At 33.4% G+C, this 15,107-nt stretch overlaps 1 protein-coding gene across 1 annotated transcript; it reads right to left on the reverse strand.

Moving 5' to 3' along the window:
• Window positions 1-3,551: 3,551 nt before the first annotated feature.
• LOC118057638 (probable pectate lyase 18) lies at window positions 3,552-5,596 on the reverse strand. Its single transcript, XM_035070277.2, has 4 exons — window positions 5,420-5,596; window positions 4,565-5,305; window positions 4,284-4,422; window positions 3,552-4,148 (listed from the first exon to the last, which is right to left on the reverse strand). The coding sequence occupies exons 1-4, from the start codon at window positions 5,590-5,592 to the stop codon at window positions 3,927-3,929; spliced, it is 1,275 nt and encodes a 424-aa protein (XP_034926168.1). The 5' UTR covers window positions 5,593-5,596; the 3' UTR covers window positions 3,552-3,926.
• Between the last annotated feature and the right edge of the window lie 9,511 nt (window positions 5,597-15,107).

Raw genomic sequence — 15,107 nt, forward strand, 5'->3', positions numbered from 1 at the left:
ACAATAATAAGGCTATCAAGAATCAAATGCGATGTCTAGAAAAGCCATTAAATTTTGAAAGTCATAAATCATAGAAATGCATTTTCCAATCAACATTAATTCGCCTGTATTTTAAAAGTATTTTTTAAAAACAATATTATTTTTAATTTTTTATTAATTTCAAATTAATATATTTGTAATATAATAAATTCAAAGAACTTGTCGCACCCAATTAGCCAATTAAGAGGGTGTTTGGGAGTGTGGTAGCTGTTGCTTTTCAAATAGCTTTTCGTGCCAAAAAGCATGCTAATAATGTTTTTTCATTTTTTAAAAATCATTTTTGATATCAGCATATCAAAACGATCCAAAAAGTACAAACTGTACTTAATTTTAGCAAAAAAAAAAAAAATTTCAAAATTTGCTCAAAAACAGGTTCGACCTCAGCCCCAAACGGGCTATAAGCATTCTTAATTGTTTTAGGCCCATGTAGATGTGGCTTTGGGTGTCCAAGGCACATGCTGCTGCTGTGCTTTTTGGAAAATTGCTCAAATTGCATTCGTTGTTAGTCGCCCTCCTTAATTAAGCCAGTTTCCACTGCTTGTCTGCCACATGCCTAGGCCCTTCCATAAACACTATCAACGGGTTCCTAATTGGTGTGTTTGTTTTTCGAGTTCCTCAGCGCTTTTTATTTTTCTTGTTTTAAATTATTTTTTATAAATTTTAAAACATGAAAAAAAAATATTATTTTAAAATATTTTTAAATTAAAATTAATTTTTTAAAAAATTATTATCACAATAAAAAGGTTATTAATTTGAAAACAGATAATTGGATTCACGCCACATGATCCATCTTATCACTAACAAAATCTAAGGCTATTATAGTACGAGGATAAATACGGAAAAAAAATTAATTATATTATAAATCTTTATTCTGATTTTCCATCAATTAATTAATTGATTGATGAGTTAAACAGGATTAATTCATCTATATAAAAAATTTTGTTCACTAGAATCTATACGGGCCAGCCTAGCTCGATATGATCTCTTGGCAATTGTACAGTTCAAGCTCGCTCTAGATTGTGGTGCGTGATAAAATATATTAAAATATTTGTTTAATTTTATTTTAATACCAATATAAAAAAAATATATTGATTTTATGATTTTTTAATCCCAAACATAAGTCGATTAAAATTTATTCGTTCTTTTACTTAAAATCATTTTTTTATATTTTTAAAATATTATTTTAATATGTTATATCAAAATTTGATATATTTTTAATTGAAAGTTATTTTAAAAAATAACCAGAATACTGTATTTTCAAACATTTTTTTAAACTAAACAAACTCTTAAAACACATAAAATACAATTTCAAATGCAAAAACAAATCTCTAATAAATCCATATTGAGACATTTTATCCGAACTCTAAAAACAACATAATGTGCTTTTCTGTCTTTTTGTTGTTTTAGTTTAATGATAATTTGGCACTTTCATTAGTAAGGAAAGATGGCGTCCCCTCGCTACTAAATTAAAACGTATATGAATTTCAAACGCAACCGTGCCATTTGCAATATCTACAAAACAAGAAGATAGGATTGGTAAGGCCATGTTCAAGAACAAATCATGGAGTCAGTTTAATAAGTAATCACATGCCATGTTTGTCAGCAAATGGAAGAACACCCACTGTTATAGCTCCACCTTAACGACTTCATGGGCCATACAGGCGGAAGGGATAGGTGGGGACGATGATCCAGCTTGTTTGAACGTGCTGTTATTAATGTCAAACGTACAAAAGGACTTTCTAGGCATGCTTGAATTCTGAGTTTTTCTTTCTTTCTCGCTAGAGCATGTGCCTTGAGTGCTCAGGAGGAGAGTGGGCTCCTTCGAGGAGAAAATGGCGAGCCCCTGTTCTCCTCAAGCTCGTGTCCCGTGACCACTGGAACAGCAGCTTTACTGTGTATGTGGGTTACTTCTGGGAACCGGAGGGCCCATTTTGGGGTGCCCTGAGGGTTTAAACTCAGAGTGATGGCCAGTCTCATGCTCTCTGCTTCGACAGATTCAAGATTAACTTGATTGGATTCAGTTTTGGTCACCATTGAACCATGAAAGCTCTGTTGTCTGCCATCCACAGACTTGCTTCTGCGGAGCCATAAGAACCAGGCTCGGATAAATATTCCCTCGACAGGGCCATCTTGGTGGTGGGTGAGAGTGAGTCTCGGGCTTTGAATAATGGTTCATGTATCTAAGGAAAGGTTAATTGACTCTGAGGTCGATCAACTAACACCTGTGTTTTCCTCCCTCCCAATAAATCTTGAGTTAAATGCATTCCAAAATAATTACTATCCTTTTGTCGTAATCCAGATATTGTTTTCTAAGAACAATACTACTAAATCTAATTTAATAGTGTTTTATTTTCATTTATTTAATGAACAATGATATCTTCAAATCTAAGAAATGCACCGCTATCTCATCTTAGTGTTTTTTTTCCTTTTAATAAAGGTTTAATTCTTTGATCCCATAGCTTCTTCCACGCATGATTCCATCACTTCTAGCAGGCAACCCCCATCTTTACATCGATGGCTCGGGCAACCTTTTACTCTTTTTTAAGGCTTTGAAGATATACGATGCTATTAATAAACGTCTTCTGTAACTCTCAATCTTTTTTTTTATTAATTTGTTTTTGGATAGAATGAGAACCTCAGCTGGGGTCACCTGACTGTTATAAAACAACAGAGAGAGAGAGAGGTATCCTGCTGGCGGCTATCTTCTAATCTAATGAAGTTATTACTTTTTTTTTCTTTCCAGAAAACGACCCAATATAGTTAACGTCTCACCCTATATGCCTGGAGGTGGAGGGCAGGGAGCTCGATACAGCCACATGAGAGAATCATTGAAATCTCCCTCTCTGATTTGCATGTGCACCGCTGCTGCTGTCTGCTAAATGGGTTTTCTCTGGTAACCATTGATAAAGAAAGGGATTGTGTGAGAACATGTTTTAGACAGCAGAAAAGACCAATCCATCAAAAGAAGCTCCGTGGCATGCATGTGCCTTTCCCCTTTTGTTCTCCCTCCTAATCTATTCTCAAATCTCAAGTGGGTCCCTTATCGGGAGGGACGTACCCTTTCGGTAGTTGGCTAAAGGTGTTTCCTTTTTCCTTTCGCACTTGAAATTCAATGGCGAAAGCGTAGTTAACAAACGGTCAAAAATGAACTGAAGAAGGTAAAGTAGTTGCCTCCCGTGATTGTTGCCGCTAATTGGACGGCATGGTAAGAAAGATGGTCAGAGGAGCTTCTGACGAGGTGGGTTTTGGGATATTCGATACGGAAGGCGCTTATATAGCTTTGATTTTACGGGTTCTGCCTTCATTTGTTGATAATTTTGGCACCCAGTTGTAATAATCATGGACTTTAATTTGGTGGTTCAACTTTCCTAGTCACTTGCATTAACTCAACTGGTAAAGTTTGAAAGACTTTTCGCCTGTCTTTACCTGCACTCTGTTTCATTTTGTCCTTGGCTCTGTCATTTTTTGACTGAGGTGGTGGCGGGAGGCGGAGGGGGAGGCGGGAGAGAGAGTTTGACATGAAAAGATAATTGATATTATACTATATATCAACACTTCTGCACTTGTTTTCTCTAAGCCCATCAAGATTCTCAAAGAGAATCCCTAATGGTTCAAAGATTAACAGGCCGAGGTTGTAATCATCAAAGTTGAGTACAGAGGGAGGTAAAAGGAATTTAAAAGGGAAAAAAAGAAGACAAAAACACATAACAATGGGCAAAAAGAAGTAGAAATTGGAGGGAAGATAAAGCCATGGAAACTAATACTTAAGACTTCTCTTCACCTTCCTCATTTTTGATTTCCCTTCTGCTTAATCTAACTTGCTAATTAATTAATTATAGCCCAAATCACTTGTAGCAAATATTGTTTCTTCAATATTTCAAAATCAGCTAGCAACGAGCCCCTTTCCTGCAACCAAGTGCACCCGCTCCCACTGTTATTGTACCGACAAGCGAAGATGGTCTTGCACCCAAGCTTGATGCCCTGGCGTAGCTTGAAGAAGCACCTGCACCGGATGCTGTGAAAAACGCACCGTTCATTAGCAGGTCTCCTTCGGACCTCCAATTCCAGTGCTTCCATTCACTCTCTGGTGCGTCTTCATGTTTCGTTACCTGCATCAATAAACAATCATTAATGTGTTAGGGTTTGTCCCATTTAAGGCTTATAAAAGCAAAGCCTTTTCTGCATTGAGTACCACAAGGAAGTTAGTTATTTCAGTTGGCAATAAATGGGTTCTCAGCTCCTACCTCTTTACTGAACCTGATGTCGGGTGCAACAAATCTATTGCCTTGGCTGTTGATGGTTGGGTTAGCACTACCTCCAATGGCGTACATTTCCCAATGGGTGTAGTCATTGTTGACCACATGGAAATACCCGTGTCTGCATCTGAAAATGTGAGCAAATACTGATTAGTTTCAAATCTTGAAAGATAATCGACACCTGGATGGCTGGTAATGGGCGTGTTGGTAGCTAATTACTCCACTAATCAACACTTTCGTAATTAATTAATAAAATACTTGTTTTTTACCTTGGCATTCTCTGGACAAGCCCTTCTCCAAAGTGATTAAAGGCTATGGTGACTTGCATGTTCTTGTCCTGAGTGTAGGAATCGCTGTGCCCCAGAAGCATGACTTTATCATGGTGGGTCATGTAATTGTTCGAAATGGTGATGGCCGAGGACCCATGAATGGCGTCGACAAGTCCGTCGTTACAATTGGACAACGAATTATGGTCCACCCATACGTGAGTACCGCCGAAGATGGACACACCGTCACCATCGGATACAGTCCTCCAGCCAAAGTGCTGTGGGGAGTCTCTCACCATAGCATTCCCTCCTTGCTTGCAATCGTGTATGTGTAGTCCATGTATGATAATGTTGGTCACATACTGTATGGTGATGCACGGACCGCCGGCAATATGGACACTAGCACCTCTACCATCAATCGTCTTGAACGAGTTCATGATCAACTCTTCCTTGAGTTGAATTGTCATGTCTCGAGCGAAAATGATCCACAATGGCTCGTCCTGGATCACAGCATGCCTGAGAGTCCCTGGCTTAGGGTTCACGGGATCATCATTACCAGAGTCTGTGACCACATAAATCTTGCCATCTCTTCCACCAATGGCATTCTTACCGAACCCAATTGCACAATCCGCTAGCCTCTGACGGTTCTTCTCCCAATTGGGATCACACCTCCAGCAGTCATCAATGGGGTTGCCAGTTCCGCAAGAGAGATAGCCCAGCTTCCTCCTAGAAGCATTGATGGCCCTGTCCAAAAACAATGCAACACATTCTTATAAACACCAGTTATACATAAATTAAACACAGCACATTCACTATTTGACCGGCAATTTGCAAGTAGCAGTGGAGCCACCGACGTACCTATGCACTTCTTGTACTACGAGTTCCGGGTCCTGAACTGCGGAAGAGGAGATGAGGGCTGGGGTTAGGAGAGAGAAGAGGAAGAGGAGACAGAGAGAAGGGTTCGCCATTGTTTGTTGTCTTCTTCGAGAGGAGAGAAACTGTGAGAAGAGAGGGAAGGGTGTGAGAGACATGAAGGGGAAAAGGGAGTTTATAAAGACATTAAAGCCGGGCTAAATGGGCGTGATTAAACTAAACTAAACATGTGGGGTCCAAGATGTGCTTCGTGATTTCTGGATTTACGGGATTCCTACAGCGGGTCGTTTTTGCCGTTAAAGGTTGAAAATTACAGTAAAAATTGAAGACACCGAGAGGACACTTCCATCTTCTCGTTTTAGGCAGCTCCACTCTGAGTGGCCTCGCTGCCAAAAGATTACGAGACCTGCAACATGAACACAAAACATTTGTGCTCATAAATCTGTGCTCTGATTAATGTGATGATCATCTTTATCAAATATTATTTCTCGAAACTCTTTTAATTAGTATAAGGAATACACATTGATGCTGATTTTTGAATCTTTTCCTGGAGATAGTACCAACATGAACACTTGTAATTCAACTGTCAACATATCCATGAGATCAAGCAGAAACAAACAAATTGTTAGCTGTTTTACTCGTCTATGTAAATCTAGTTAAGAGTGAGCTGTTTTTTTTTTTTTTCCCTATCTCTAGATCTCTTGTATGAGCTTGTAGCCTTGTCGCTCATGACAGCAATCTACAGTCACCAGCTATGGTGGAAAAAGCAAAAGCTAGAGCATAGCATATATTGCTAACACGCAGTTTTTTTTTTTCAGTTAATTTTTGGATTTCATGGGCCCATAAATTTCCTGTCTTACTTGCTAAAGGTAAAAACTAAAAACTACCACTACGTTAATTATTTTTAAAATGGAAGGTGTTCAATTTACTCAATTAAAAGCAACAATAATTAAGAGGATATGATCTTGGCAAAGAAAGTGGTATCTCTGGGTACCTTTTTTTTTATATATATATATATATATAAATATATATATATTTCTTGTGCAAATATTTATATGATTCACGGGTAGATAATCTCTCCCTTAAGTTAAATTATTGGGGGGAACTTGTCAACTCAAAATCCTTAATGGATTATATATTTACATATTAATTAGCAAATATAAATGATAGAATTTAAATCCGTATGTATGACTTCTGTTTCTAGTTGACATATTACTACTTGATTATTACGTACCCATTATATATTATAAGCTAACTTGTGTTTAGATGCTTATGCTTGCAAGTGGACAGCAGTAGAGATTTCTTAGTCACAAAAGTGTGAGACGTAGAATTAGCAATAAAAATGATTTGATAAGTTATCATATATGCATGGGTAGTAGAAAACAATATTTTTAAGTTCGAGCTCCATAATTATTAATATAATAATCATTGGATATTTATATGGTCGTTAACTTTTAACTATCTAGTAGGTGGGCTGGTAATAAAAACTTGAGACCGAAGAATTTATTTAATTTCCTATGGTTTTAAATTTGAGCTATTTGGCTGTTAATATGATGGTCGCTAAAAACTTATATTGTCGTTAACTTTTAACCATTTATTAGGTGGCCTGGTGATAAAAGCTTGAGACTGAAGAATTTGTCGAGGTGTGTGTAAACTGACCCGGACACTCATATTAATAATAATAAAAAAAAAAACAATATTCTTTAGGCCCTTTATAAAAGAATAGAAATAAATGACACACGTTATTTTGAGAAATAAAAATTCATTATACTTTTTTAATGAAAGATTACAACTCGTGATCACGCTTGAGCTTTTCATAATTAATTGTAGCTAGGAAATACACGAGATTATCGATGCATTACTTAATTATATATGCCACACGAATTGTGGCCAGCCACTTGATAAAAACATTTAATTCTGTAAAAAATAAAATAAAATGATTTGATGATAAGTTGGACCAAGAAATTCTCGTGGCAGCATCTGCACATGCTTTTGCCCTCCAAATCAAACCTCAACAGCTGCTTGTAGGCCCGAAATTATTATTTTTTTTCTCCATTCTTTAATATATTTCTTCTTATTTTTCTTTAATTCTTTTTAATATTGTATTCTTGACCGCAAACCTCGCCGGTGATTCATACAAGGAACAAAAACTGGATACTCAATTCTGACATGGAAGAACAGTGGCCCATCAAGCTGACAGTTGTCAACGACAAGTCGTGTACACCTGGACCCGTAAGAGAAGGCGTGGTATCCGTCGTCTATGTTCTGGCTTCTGAAAGCTACGGCCTCACATGGGAGGATTTCTGTTCCTCTCTTTTTACGATTCTCTTGTCTATGTAAGACAATCTGGGCCGCTGGTTATGGATTTGGAGAGTAATAAGAGCCCTTGATCTTGGATGGTGGGGTATGATGATAGCTTCTTTTCTTTTTCTGAAGAGAAAATAAAATCGACAGTTAGGGTAGGAAAAGGCAATAAAAATAAAATAAAAGGGCCAGCCATGTTCGCTGTGTTTTTATTTTATTTTATTTTAATCGACCTCGAGAGGATTTTTGGATGGTGGGATTGTGAGTGCGTGAAAGCAACATAGCAACTCCTCGCATCCATCCGATTGCACGTGGCGCTTAAAGGCAATGCCATGTGGCATTCTCTTCGTCTTCCTCTAGCCAATAGGTTCTCTCATTTGCACATGCAAGATGCCTCGTTATTTCACATCAAATCAATCTCTCTTCTCGGGCTGTGAAGGAAAGTCAATATTTTTATGCTTTGAATTATTCATTTTTTCATTATTTCAGGTATTCACACTGTCGAATTTCGGAGCACAAAACACTTTTTAACACGGTATCACCGACGTGTAATTTTGTACTTGTTAATTAATCCCTTAATCATCACCACCTAACCTCTTTCCTTAGATTAAACACAGGCAGGTAGCGGCACAAGGGCAAATCATGTGGTTAATTTCTTTTCTTCAAGTTTGGAAAACTAAATATTAGGGTTCGATCGCTTTCTCCAACCCACTTGAAGGTTTAGTTAGATGGTCACGATAGTGGGTCACTTGTGTCAAAAACGACAGGAAAAAAAGCAGAGAAAGTGCTCTATCCATGGTGTTGTTCACACACTTCGTAATCTCGGAGAGATAATTTGCGCTAGTTCGGAGCCAGGGGCCGCGACGTTGACATAAACCTAGATGGAAAAGTTCAAGTTGTGCCACATGAACATGCATGGCTCAAGAGGTGCACGCGACTGCAACACTATATATATATATATATATATATATATATATATATATATATATATATATATATATATATATATATATATATATAAGTGTAAGTATACATGAAAATATTCGAGACAAATAACATCAAAGGAGACGAGATCAGTGGAGATTGTCAGGATGTAGGAGGGGAAGCTAGGCCCAGCGCCCACCGATCAAGATACTGAAAGAATGCTTAACAGCACCATTTATCGAGTGGATGTTAGGGTTTTGAATAATAATAATAATAATAATAATAATAATAATAATAATAATAATAAAGAGGGAGAGCATGAAGGACGTGTAGATATATACAAGGCATATAGTCTATCAAAAATCAAAGCCACATGGTCGTAGATTGTGGGTGGTCCATCTCATCTCCCTAATTACACTTGATTTAAGAGCCAACATAACCTCCCGACCGTATTCATTTCTCTGTTCGAGTCGTTTTGTTGGGGCCTGCGCATGCTAATGGATATATACCAGTACTTATTAATGTTCTTTATGCAATTCATTAAATCATCTCTAAATTCGTATGGAGAAATCACTTTAGCTACTAGCCTACAGGATGTTATTATTATGATTTATGATTTCTAGTTTTGGTAGTTAAACTTGTAAAGGGATGTTTGTTTTTGTATTTAAAAAGTGTTTTTAAAAAAAAATTATTTTTTATTTTAAATTAATATTTTTTTGTATTTTCAAATTATTTTAATGTGCTATGTTAAAAATAATTTATAAAAAATAAAAAATATATATATTATTTTAATATATTTCTGAATAAATATCATTTTAAAAATTAATTATAACAGCACTTTGATGGTATATATTGATATAAATAAATAAAACTAACCTCTAAGCTAAATCATAACTTTCCCTTCTTTTTTAATTTCTTCTGAAAATCGCTCTGTTGTCTTTAGTTATCTGTTGGCTTCCGGAGGCTCAATTTCTTTTTTATTTTTTATTTTTGATGCAGTTTACTCGATAATCACATCTCCGCTCCACGCATAACTGAAAAGAATTCATTGAGCACCAAAAAGAAATTAAAATACATTTTTGGATAAAACAAGAGAGAGAAAAGATGTATTATTCGAATAGTATAATTAATTTAGAGTAATCATTAAAGAGAAGCTAAGCTTTCTATTACTTACGCTGAGGTCTTGAAACAATATTTGTGGAGTCATTTATATCTAAAATATATATAGGATATCCATGGAATTTCTTATATTGTAATCTACCCTTTGATTTTAATACAAATCGATAATATAAAAATCAAACAACATTTGTGATCATGGGTCCCAAAATCTAAGATGTTTAGAAAATAAAATTAATGTTTCGGATAATTAATTGATCTCTTAATTAAAGCAATCTCATTCATTCTTTCCTAGTTAAAGTATATAATGACTTAATATGAAAAATTCAGATGATTAATAAGTGGTAGCAAGTGATGCCTACTAAATCAGGTGACCAATAACTTTTACAATAATAGGTAAAGTTTAGCAAGTCAGGTAACCGATAGTTGTTATAGTAGTAGATGATGTCTAATAAATCAAGTAACTAGTAGCTTTATTATTATCAGGTGATGTCTGGTAAACCAAATGAACTATAACTGATACCTGCAAAAAAAATTTTTTGATAAATGTAAAATTATTTGGTAATATAATCAGTAATTTCATAGAAAGAAAAAGTTACCTTCACCATAATTAATTAGTCTCTTCTATTTTTTTTTAAATTGATTTTATTTAAAATTGATTTTATTTGTACAGTGATCGGTAGTTATTGTAGTAGCATGTGATGCCTAGTAAACTAAGTGACTAGTAGCTTTATTAGTAGCAGTTGATGTCTAGTAAACTAGATGACCGATAACTGGTATCTACAAAAAGTTTTCTTCGATGAATATGAAATTATTTGATAATAAAATTAGTAATTTTATAGAAAGAAAAAGTTACCTTCACCGTACATTAATTAGTCTCTCCTATTTTTTTTAAATTGATTTTATATGAATCCTTCCATTTAAATCTTAATCAATACCTTTTAGCGTCTTGGAACCACTTGAAGCCATTACACTCCTTGTACGCCATGCGTAGCTTGGTACTATAATGTCAAAAAAAGGGGACCTCAAATGATGAACCAAAAAAATGGGATTTGACAAAGCTTCAAAAGAAAGCAATGGCAAGAGACACATATTGCATAATCATTGGCATTCATGTGGCCTGGCTGTAATTTTATATCAAGGTAACTCTTTTTTATGTGGACACGCCTGGACCTAATCATTTTCACACCTATCCTCCCCATTTTTAACCACCGAGTTGTGAGAACAGCTCGCTTTAATCAATTGTGTTTGGGACATGTCTTGTAGTTAAGGTCAAACCTGCTCCATGATTGCTTGCAAATCCTCTCTTTAGGTGTGGATAGATTGACAATCATTTATATTGACTTGGATCAAGCCAAAAGACAGCAATTTTGCCAAGATGATAATATATACATTCACCTAATCTTAAGGGCTAGCTAACAATTGTCTCAAGAATTATAATTTAATTGATTAGTTTTTCAATCTGTTTTTTAAAAATTATTCATTTGAATCTTACAAATCTCAGGATCATTAGAAATTTATATAACCATTAAATTTAAAACCCGTAAAATTAATCGAGATGCACACAAACTGACCCAAACATCCACGCAATCAAAGATTCAAAATTAAATTATTCTTTTTTACGAAGGATTAACCTGGGAAAAATGCCATCCATGTAACTCTTTTGACAAAATTTTGTGCTGCCAGCTTGCGGTCTGTAGTGCTTGTAGGGAGTAGGGACTCATTGGGTTTTGCTCCTGTCAATCTCCGGAATCATCGATCAAGAGTTGGTGTTACCAATTGAACTACTACTCACAAAAAAGTTGATGTTGCAGTCAACAAAATTTTCAAGGCATAGTAAGGTATAAGATAAAGAAACAAAGAATATCTTACTAAAAACGTAGAAAAAAATATTCCCATTACCCATATACCGTCCTGTCCAATCTGGAGAGATGGTGGGTGGAAAACTTACAAAAATGACAATTTTATCTTCTATAAATGTCATGTCATAACAAGTATATAATAGTATTTTTTATTCTTTTTATAATAGTAATTAATTTCAAACCGTTAAAAATCGTTCTTAAACTAATTCTTAAATTTGATACAAAATTTTTAAACCGTCCTGAAACTTATAATACATATTATTTAATTTAAATTTTACAAACAATCATCCAAAGATTTGAAATTATAAGAAAATATTTAGGGAGAGAGGAGTAGAAGAATCTATATATGAAAAAAAAATCTACGTCCCATTCCAACAAGGAGGATGACAGACCAATCACAATCACTATTAAATAAAGTTTTTTAGCAAAACAAAAATAAATATGCTGATTTTTTAAATATTATTAACTTGTCAAACTCTCTCAATTCATGAACATTAGATTAAATATATTTTTTATTTTTAAAATTATTTTCCATTTAATTATATATCAACTAGGTGAATTTTTTTTATATCACACAGATTTTTTTTTTTAAAAAAAAAAAGTTGTGCGTGAGATTAAAATAAAAAATAGCCCTAAATTTTTAAAGATCAAAAAGGTTTCTATTTTCAAATCATATAAAAATAACCTTTAAATAACAAACAAATAATGAAATGATGTATTTTTAAAAATTTAAAAGGGTTAAAAACATAATATATTTTTTTTAAAAAAAACACAAGCCAAGTACATTGACCTACTCAAGCGTTTGGTTGATATACATGCCTAACTCACACACCATACTTTTTTTGGTTAAAAGTAGGGGTATATGTAGACCACCTCTACTTTGATAAATATTAAAAGGTGAGTGTCGTGTCATCTATCTTTTCAATTTAAAAAAATAGATAGATAACACGTAGGGTTTTATGTATTGTTTTTTTACTTAAAAAATCAATTTTCAACTAGTATTTTAGCCAAATGACCTAAAAAGCATCATAAACATAATGATAAATCTATATGTGGCCTAAATCAACTACATTAAGATTCAAAATAAACTCGAAAGCAAAAATATTTCGAAGCTCAGTTATATTTTTTAGTCAATTTGAAGATGATAAACACAAAGGTGGAACTCCTCTAGTTAAATGGAACCCCTTAACAAAAGATCAAATAATTTAATGCTTGGTATATGTGTCAATAATGATTTTCTCTCCAATACTTGAATTTGGTAACGTTATTCTTACTCTCTCAAACCAAGCACCGAGAGATAAAAAAAATAAAGCAATTTTGGACTAAAAATGATTTTTTAAAGAAATTCAGAAAATAAAACCTAATATTTATAATTTAAAAAATATGAGAACTACAATGAACATTTCATCAAAAGTTCCATAAAGCCAATCATTTTCTACACTTTTTTCCCCTCATCTTTTATTTGTTAATTTTATCATTTTCTAACTAATTAACTTAAATTGACCTTTAATTTTGTTGTATAAAGGTAAAATAGGAAAAAATACATCATGAAAATCGATGATATTACAAGTCTTGATCTATAATGACGGAAAATAGTACTTTTTAGTAGTTTGTTCATAAAATATAAATAAAGCTAGTGCAATAGAATTTTAATATTACCCTTCATATCAACCTAAATTTACTTTATGGCTTTGAAGAGTTCTCACTTATAATTAAATCTCTCTACTCCGTCAAAACCTATGCTCTAAATAATATAAAATTCATTTGTTACCTTGTCGATTTAATAAACAATTCACATTTATTTCCTATTTTGCCAGGCTAAGAGATAACTTTGAAAAGCTAGGCGGCCCTAGCCGTGTCAATAGTCCACGATTGTGGGCTAGGTTATAAGCCCAAAGCTAGAGGTCATGGACTTATGAAATCAGAATAAAGTAGTTTTTTCACGCCGCTGTCAAGGGACATTTTTTAAAATCATTTTTTATTTAATTCAATTATAATAAAAATAAATGTTTATATAAAACAAAATGATTTAAATTTTGGTAAGAAAATATTTTTTATTAGATAAAATTTAATTTTATTATTAATATTTTTTTGCTTTTAGAAAAACAAATATTTTTATTAATAGCATAAATTTTTAATAAAAAAATACCATTAAAATAAATATTCATAAAAATATCAATCATTTAAATTAAGAAATGGAAGATTATCTTTTCAATAAAAAATCCTCATTCTTGTTCATTTATTTCTTTTTTGTTTTGATAAAAATAAAAAGCGAGGTTCAATAAAAAAAAATAAAAAAAATTATGACTCATAATTTATAAATAATAAAAAATAAAACAATAATTAATTTAAAAATTAATATTATTCTCGCCTAAGATTCATGAGCATATTGTTTTATATATAAATTTTGCTATTAGATTGTTATATAATAAGTCACAAAGTAACTGTTAATATTGTTATAAAAACTATAAACTTATTTACATAAACTATGATAAAATTAGATAATATTTTAAAAGTTACTTTAATTATTTTATTTACAGTAAATTTAATTTAGAATAAAGAGAAAACTAAAAATAATAATTGAAAGGTAATGCAAGAAGAGTCGAGGCGCTAGCCTAGGAGGATTTCTTCGCCCACCTAGCCAGAAAGAAAAAAACGGAACCAGATGCACCTAGCCCTCTCTTCTTCTCTTTTAATGGAAAGATTACATGTCGCCCCTCAAATCTTTTAATAATATCAATGACATGTCGTTCACTTGAACTGACGACAAGTCATCATTTAGTTTAAATTCTATCGGTGATTGAAAAGTTAGGTTTTTGTTTGTTAAACCTAAAATATTATTTTTTAATTTATTTTTATCTAGGTGTCCTCTTTCAAGCAGTGAAAAGAAGTTTGAGGAACAGTTGTCCTAAAATCCCTTGTTGGTAGATTCGCATGTGGTGATGGAGAAATGTGCGTTTGGTAATGAGATTGCGTCTGCGTTTTAAACAAAATACAGATGCAACCCGTTTGGTAAAAATAAAAAGCAACTTATTATTTACAGGTCCCACACTGTTTTTGTGTTCAAAATGCTGGGTAAAGAAAAGCAGACGAATCCTGCTTTCTGCGCACTTCATGCTAATTAATTAGCATGAACAGTGGAGCATGACTATCCACTGTTCTTGCTAATTAATCCATTAGGTTCTCCTATTTGTTCAGAAAAGAAACGAAAGACCACTCTTGTAAATATTTTTTATTACGGTTAAAAGGAACACTGTAGCATGCTACACTGTTCACGTGAATAGTGTAGCCAGTTGCATTGTTCTGGTCTGACCAGTTCCGGCCGGACAGGTCCCAAGATCAAAATACATTAAACCATATCCGACTTAGTAAAATAAAAAATAAAAATAATGTTTTATTTTTTTATTTTTTAATTGTGTTTTATTCAAAAAAATAGTGTTTAACATTATTCAATGACACTATATAAA

This window comes from Populus alba, chromosome 15 (genome assembly GCF_005239225.2).
Source record: "Populus alba chromosome 15, ASM523922v2, whole genome shotgun sequence".
NCBI classification, from domain to species: Eukaryota; Viridiplantae; Streptophyta; class Magnoliopsida; order Malpighiales; family Salicaceae; genus Populus; species Populus alba.

Bases quoted from the DNA above. Each gene is read 5' to 3' on its own strand.
- LOC118057638 (XM_035070277.2), bottom strand. From the start codon at position 5,592: ATGTCTCTCACACCCTTCCCTCTCTTCTCACAGTTTCTCTCCTCTCGA. The intron at 5,306-5,419 runs GTACGTCGGTGG...GTTTTTGGACAG, and splicing joins GTAGTACAAGAAGTGCATAG to GGCCATCAATGCTTCTAGGA. The intron at 4,423-4,564 runs GTAAAAAACAAG...TCACATTTTCAG, and splicing joins CTTGTCCAGAGAATGCCAAG to ATGCAGACACGGGTATTTCC.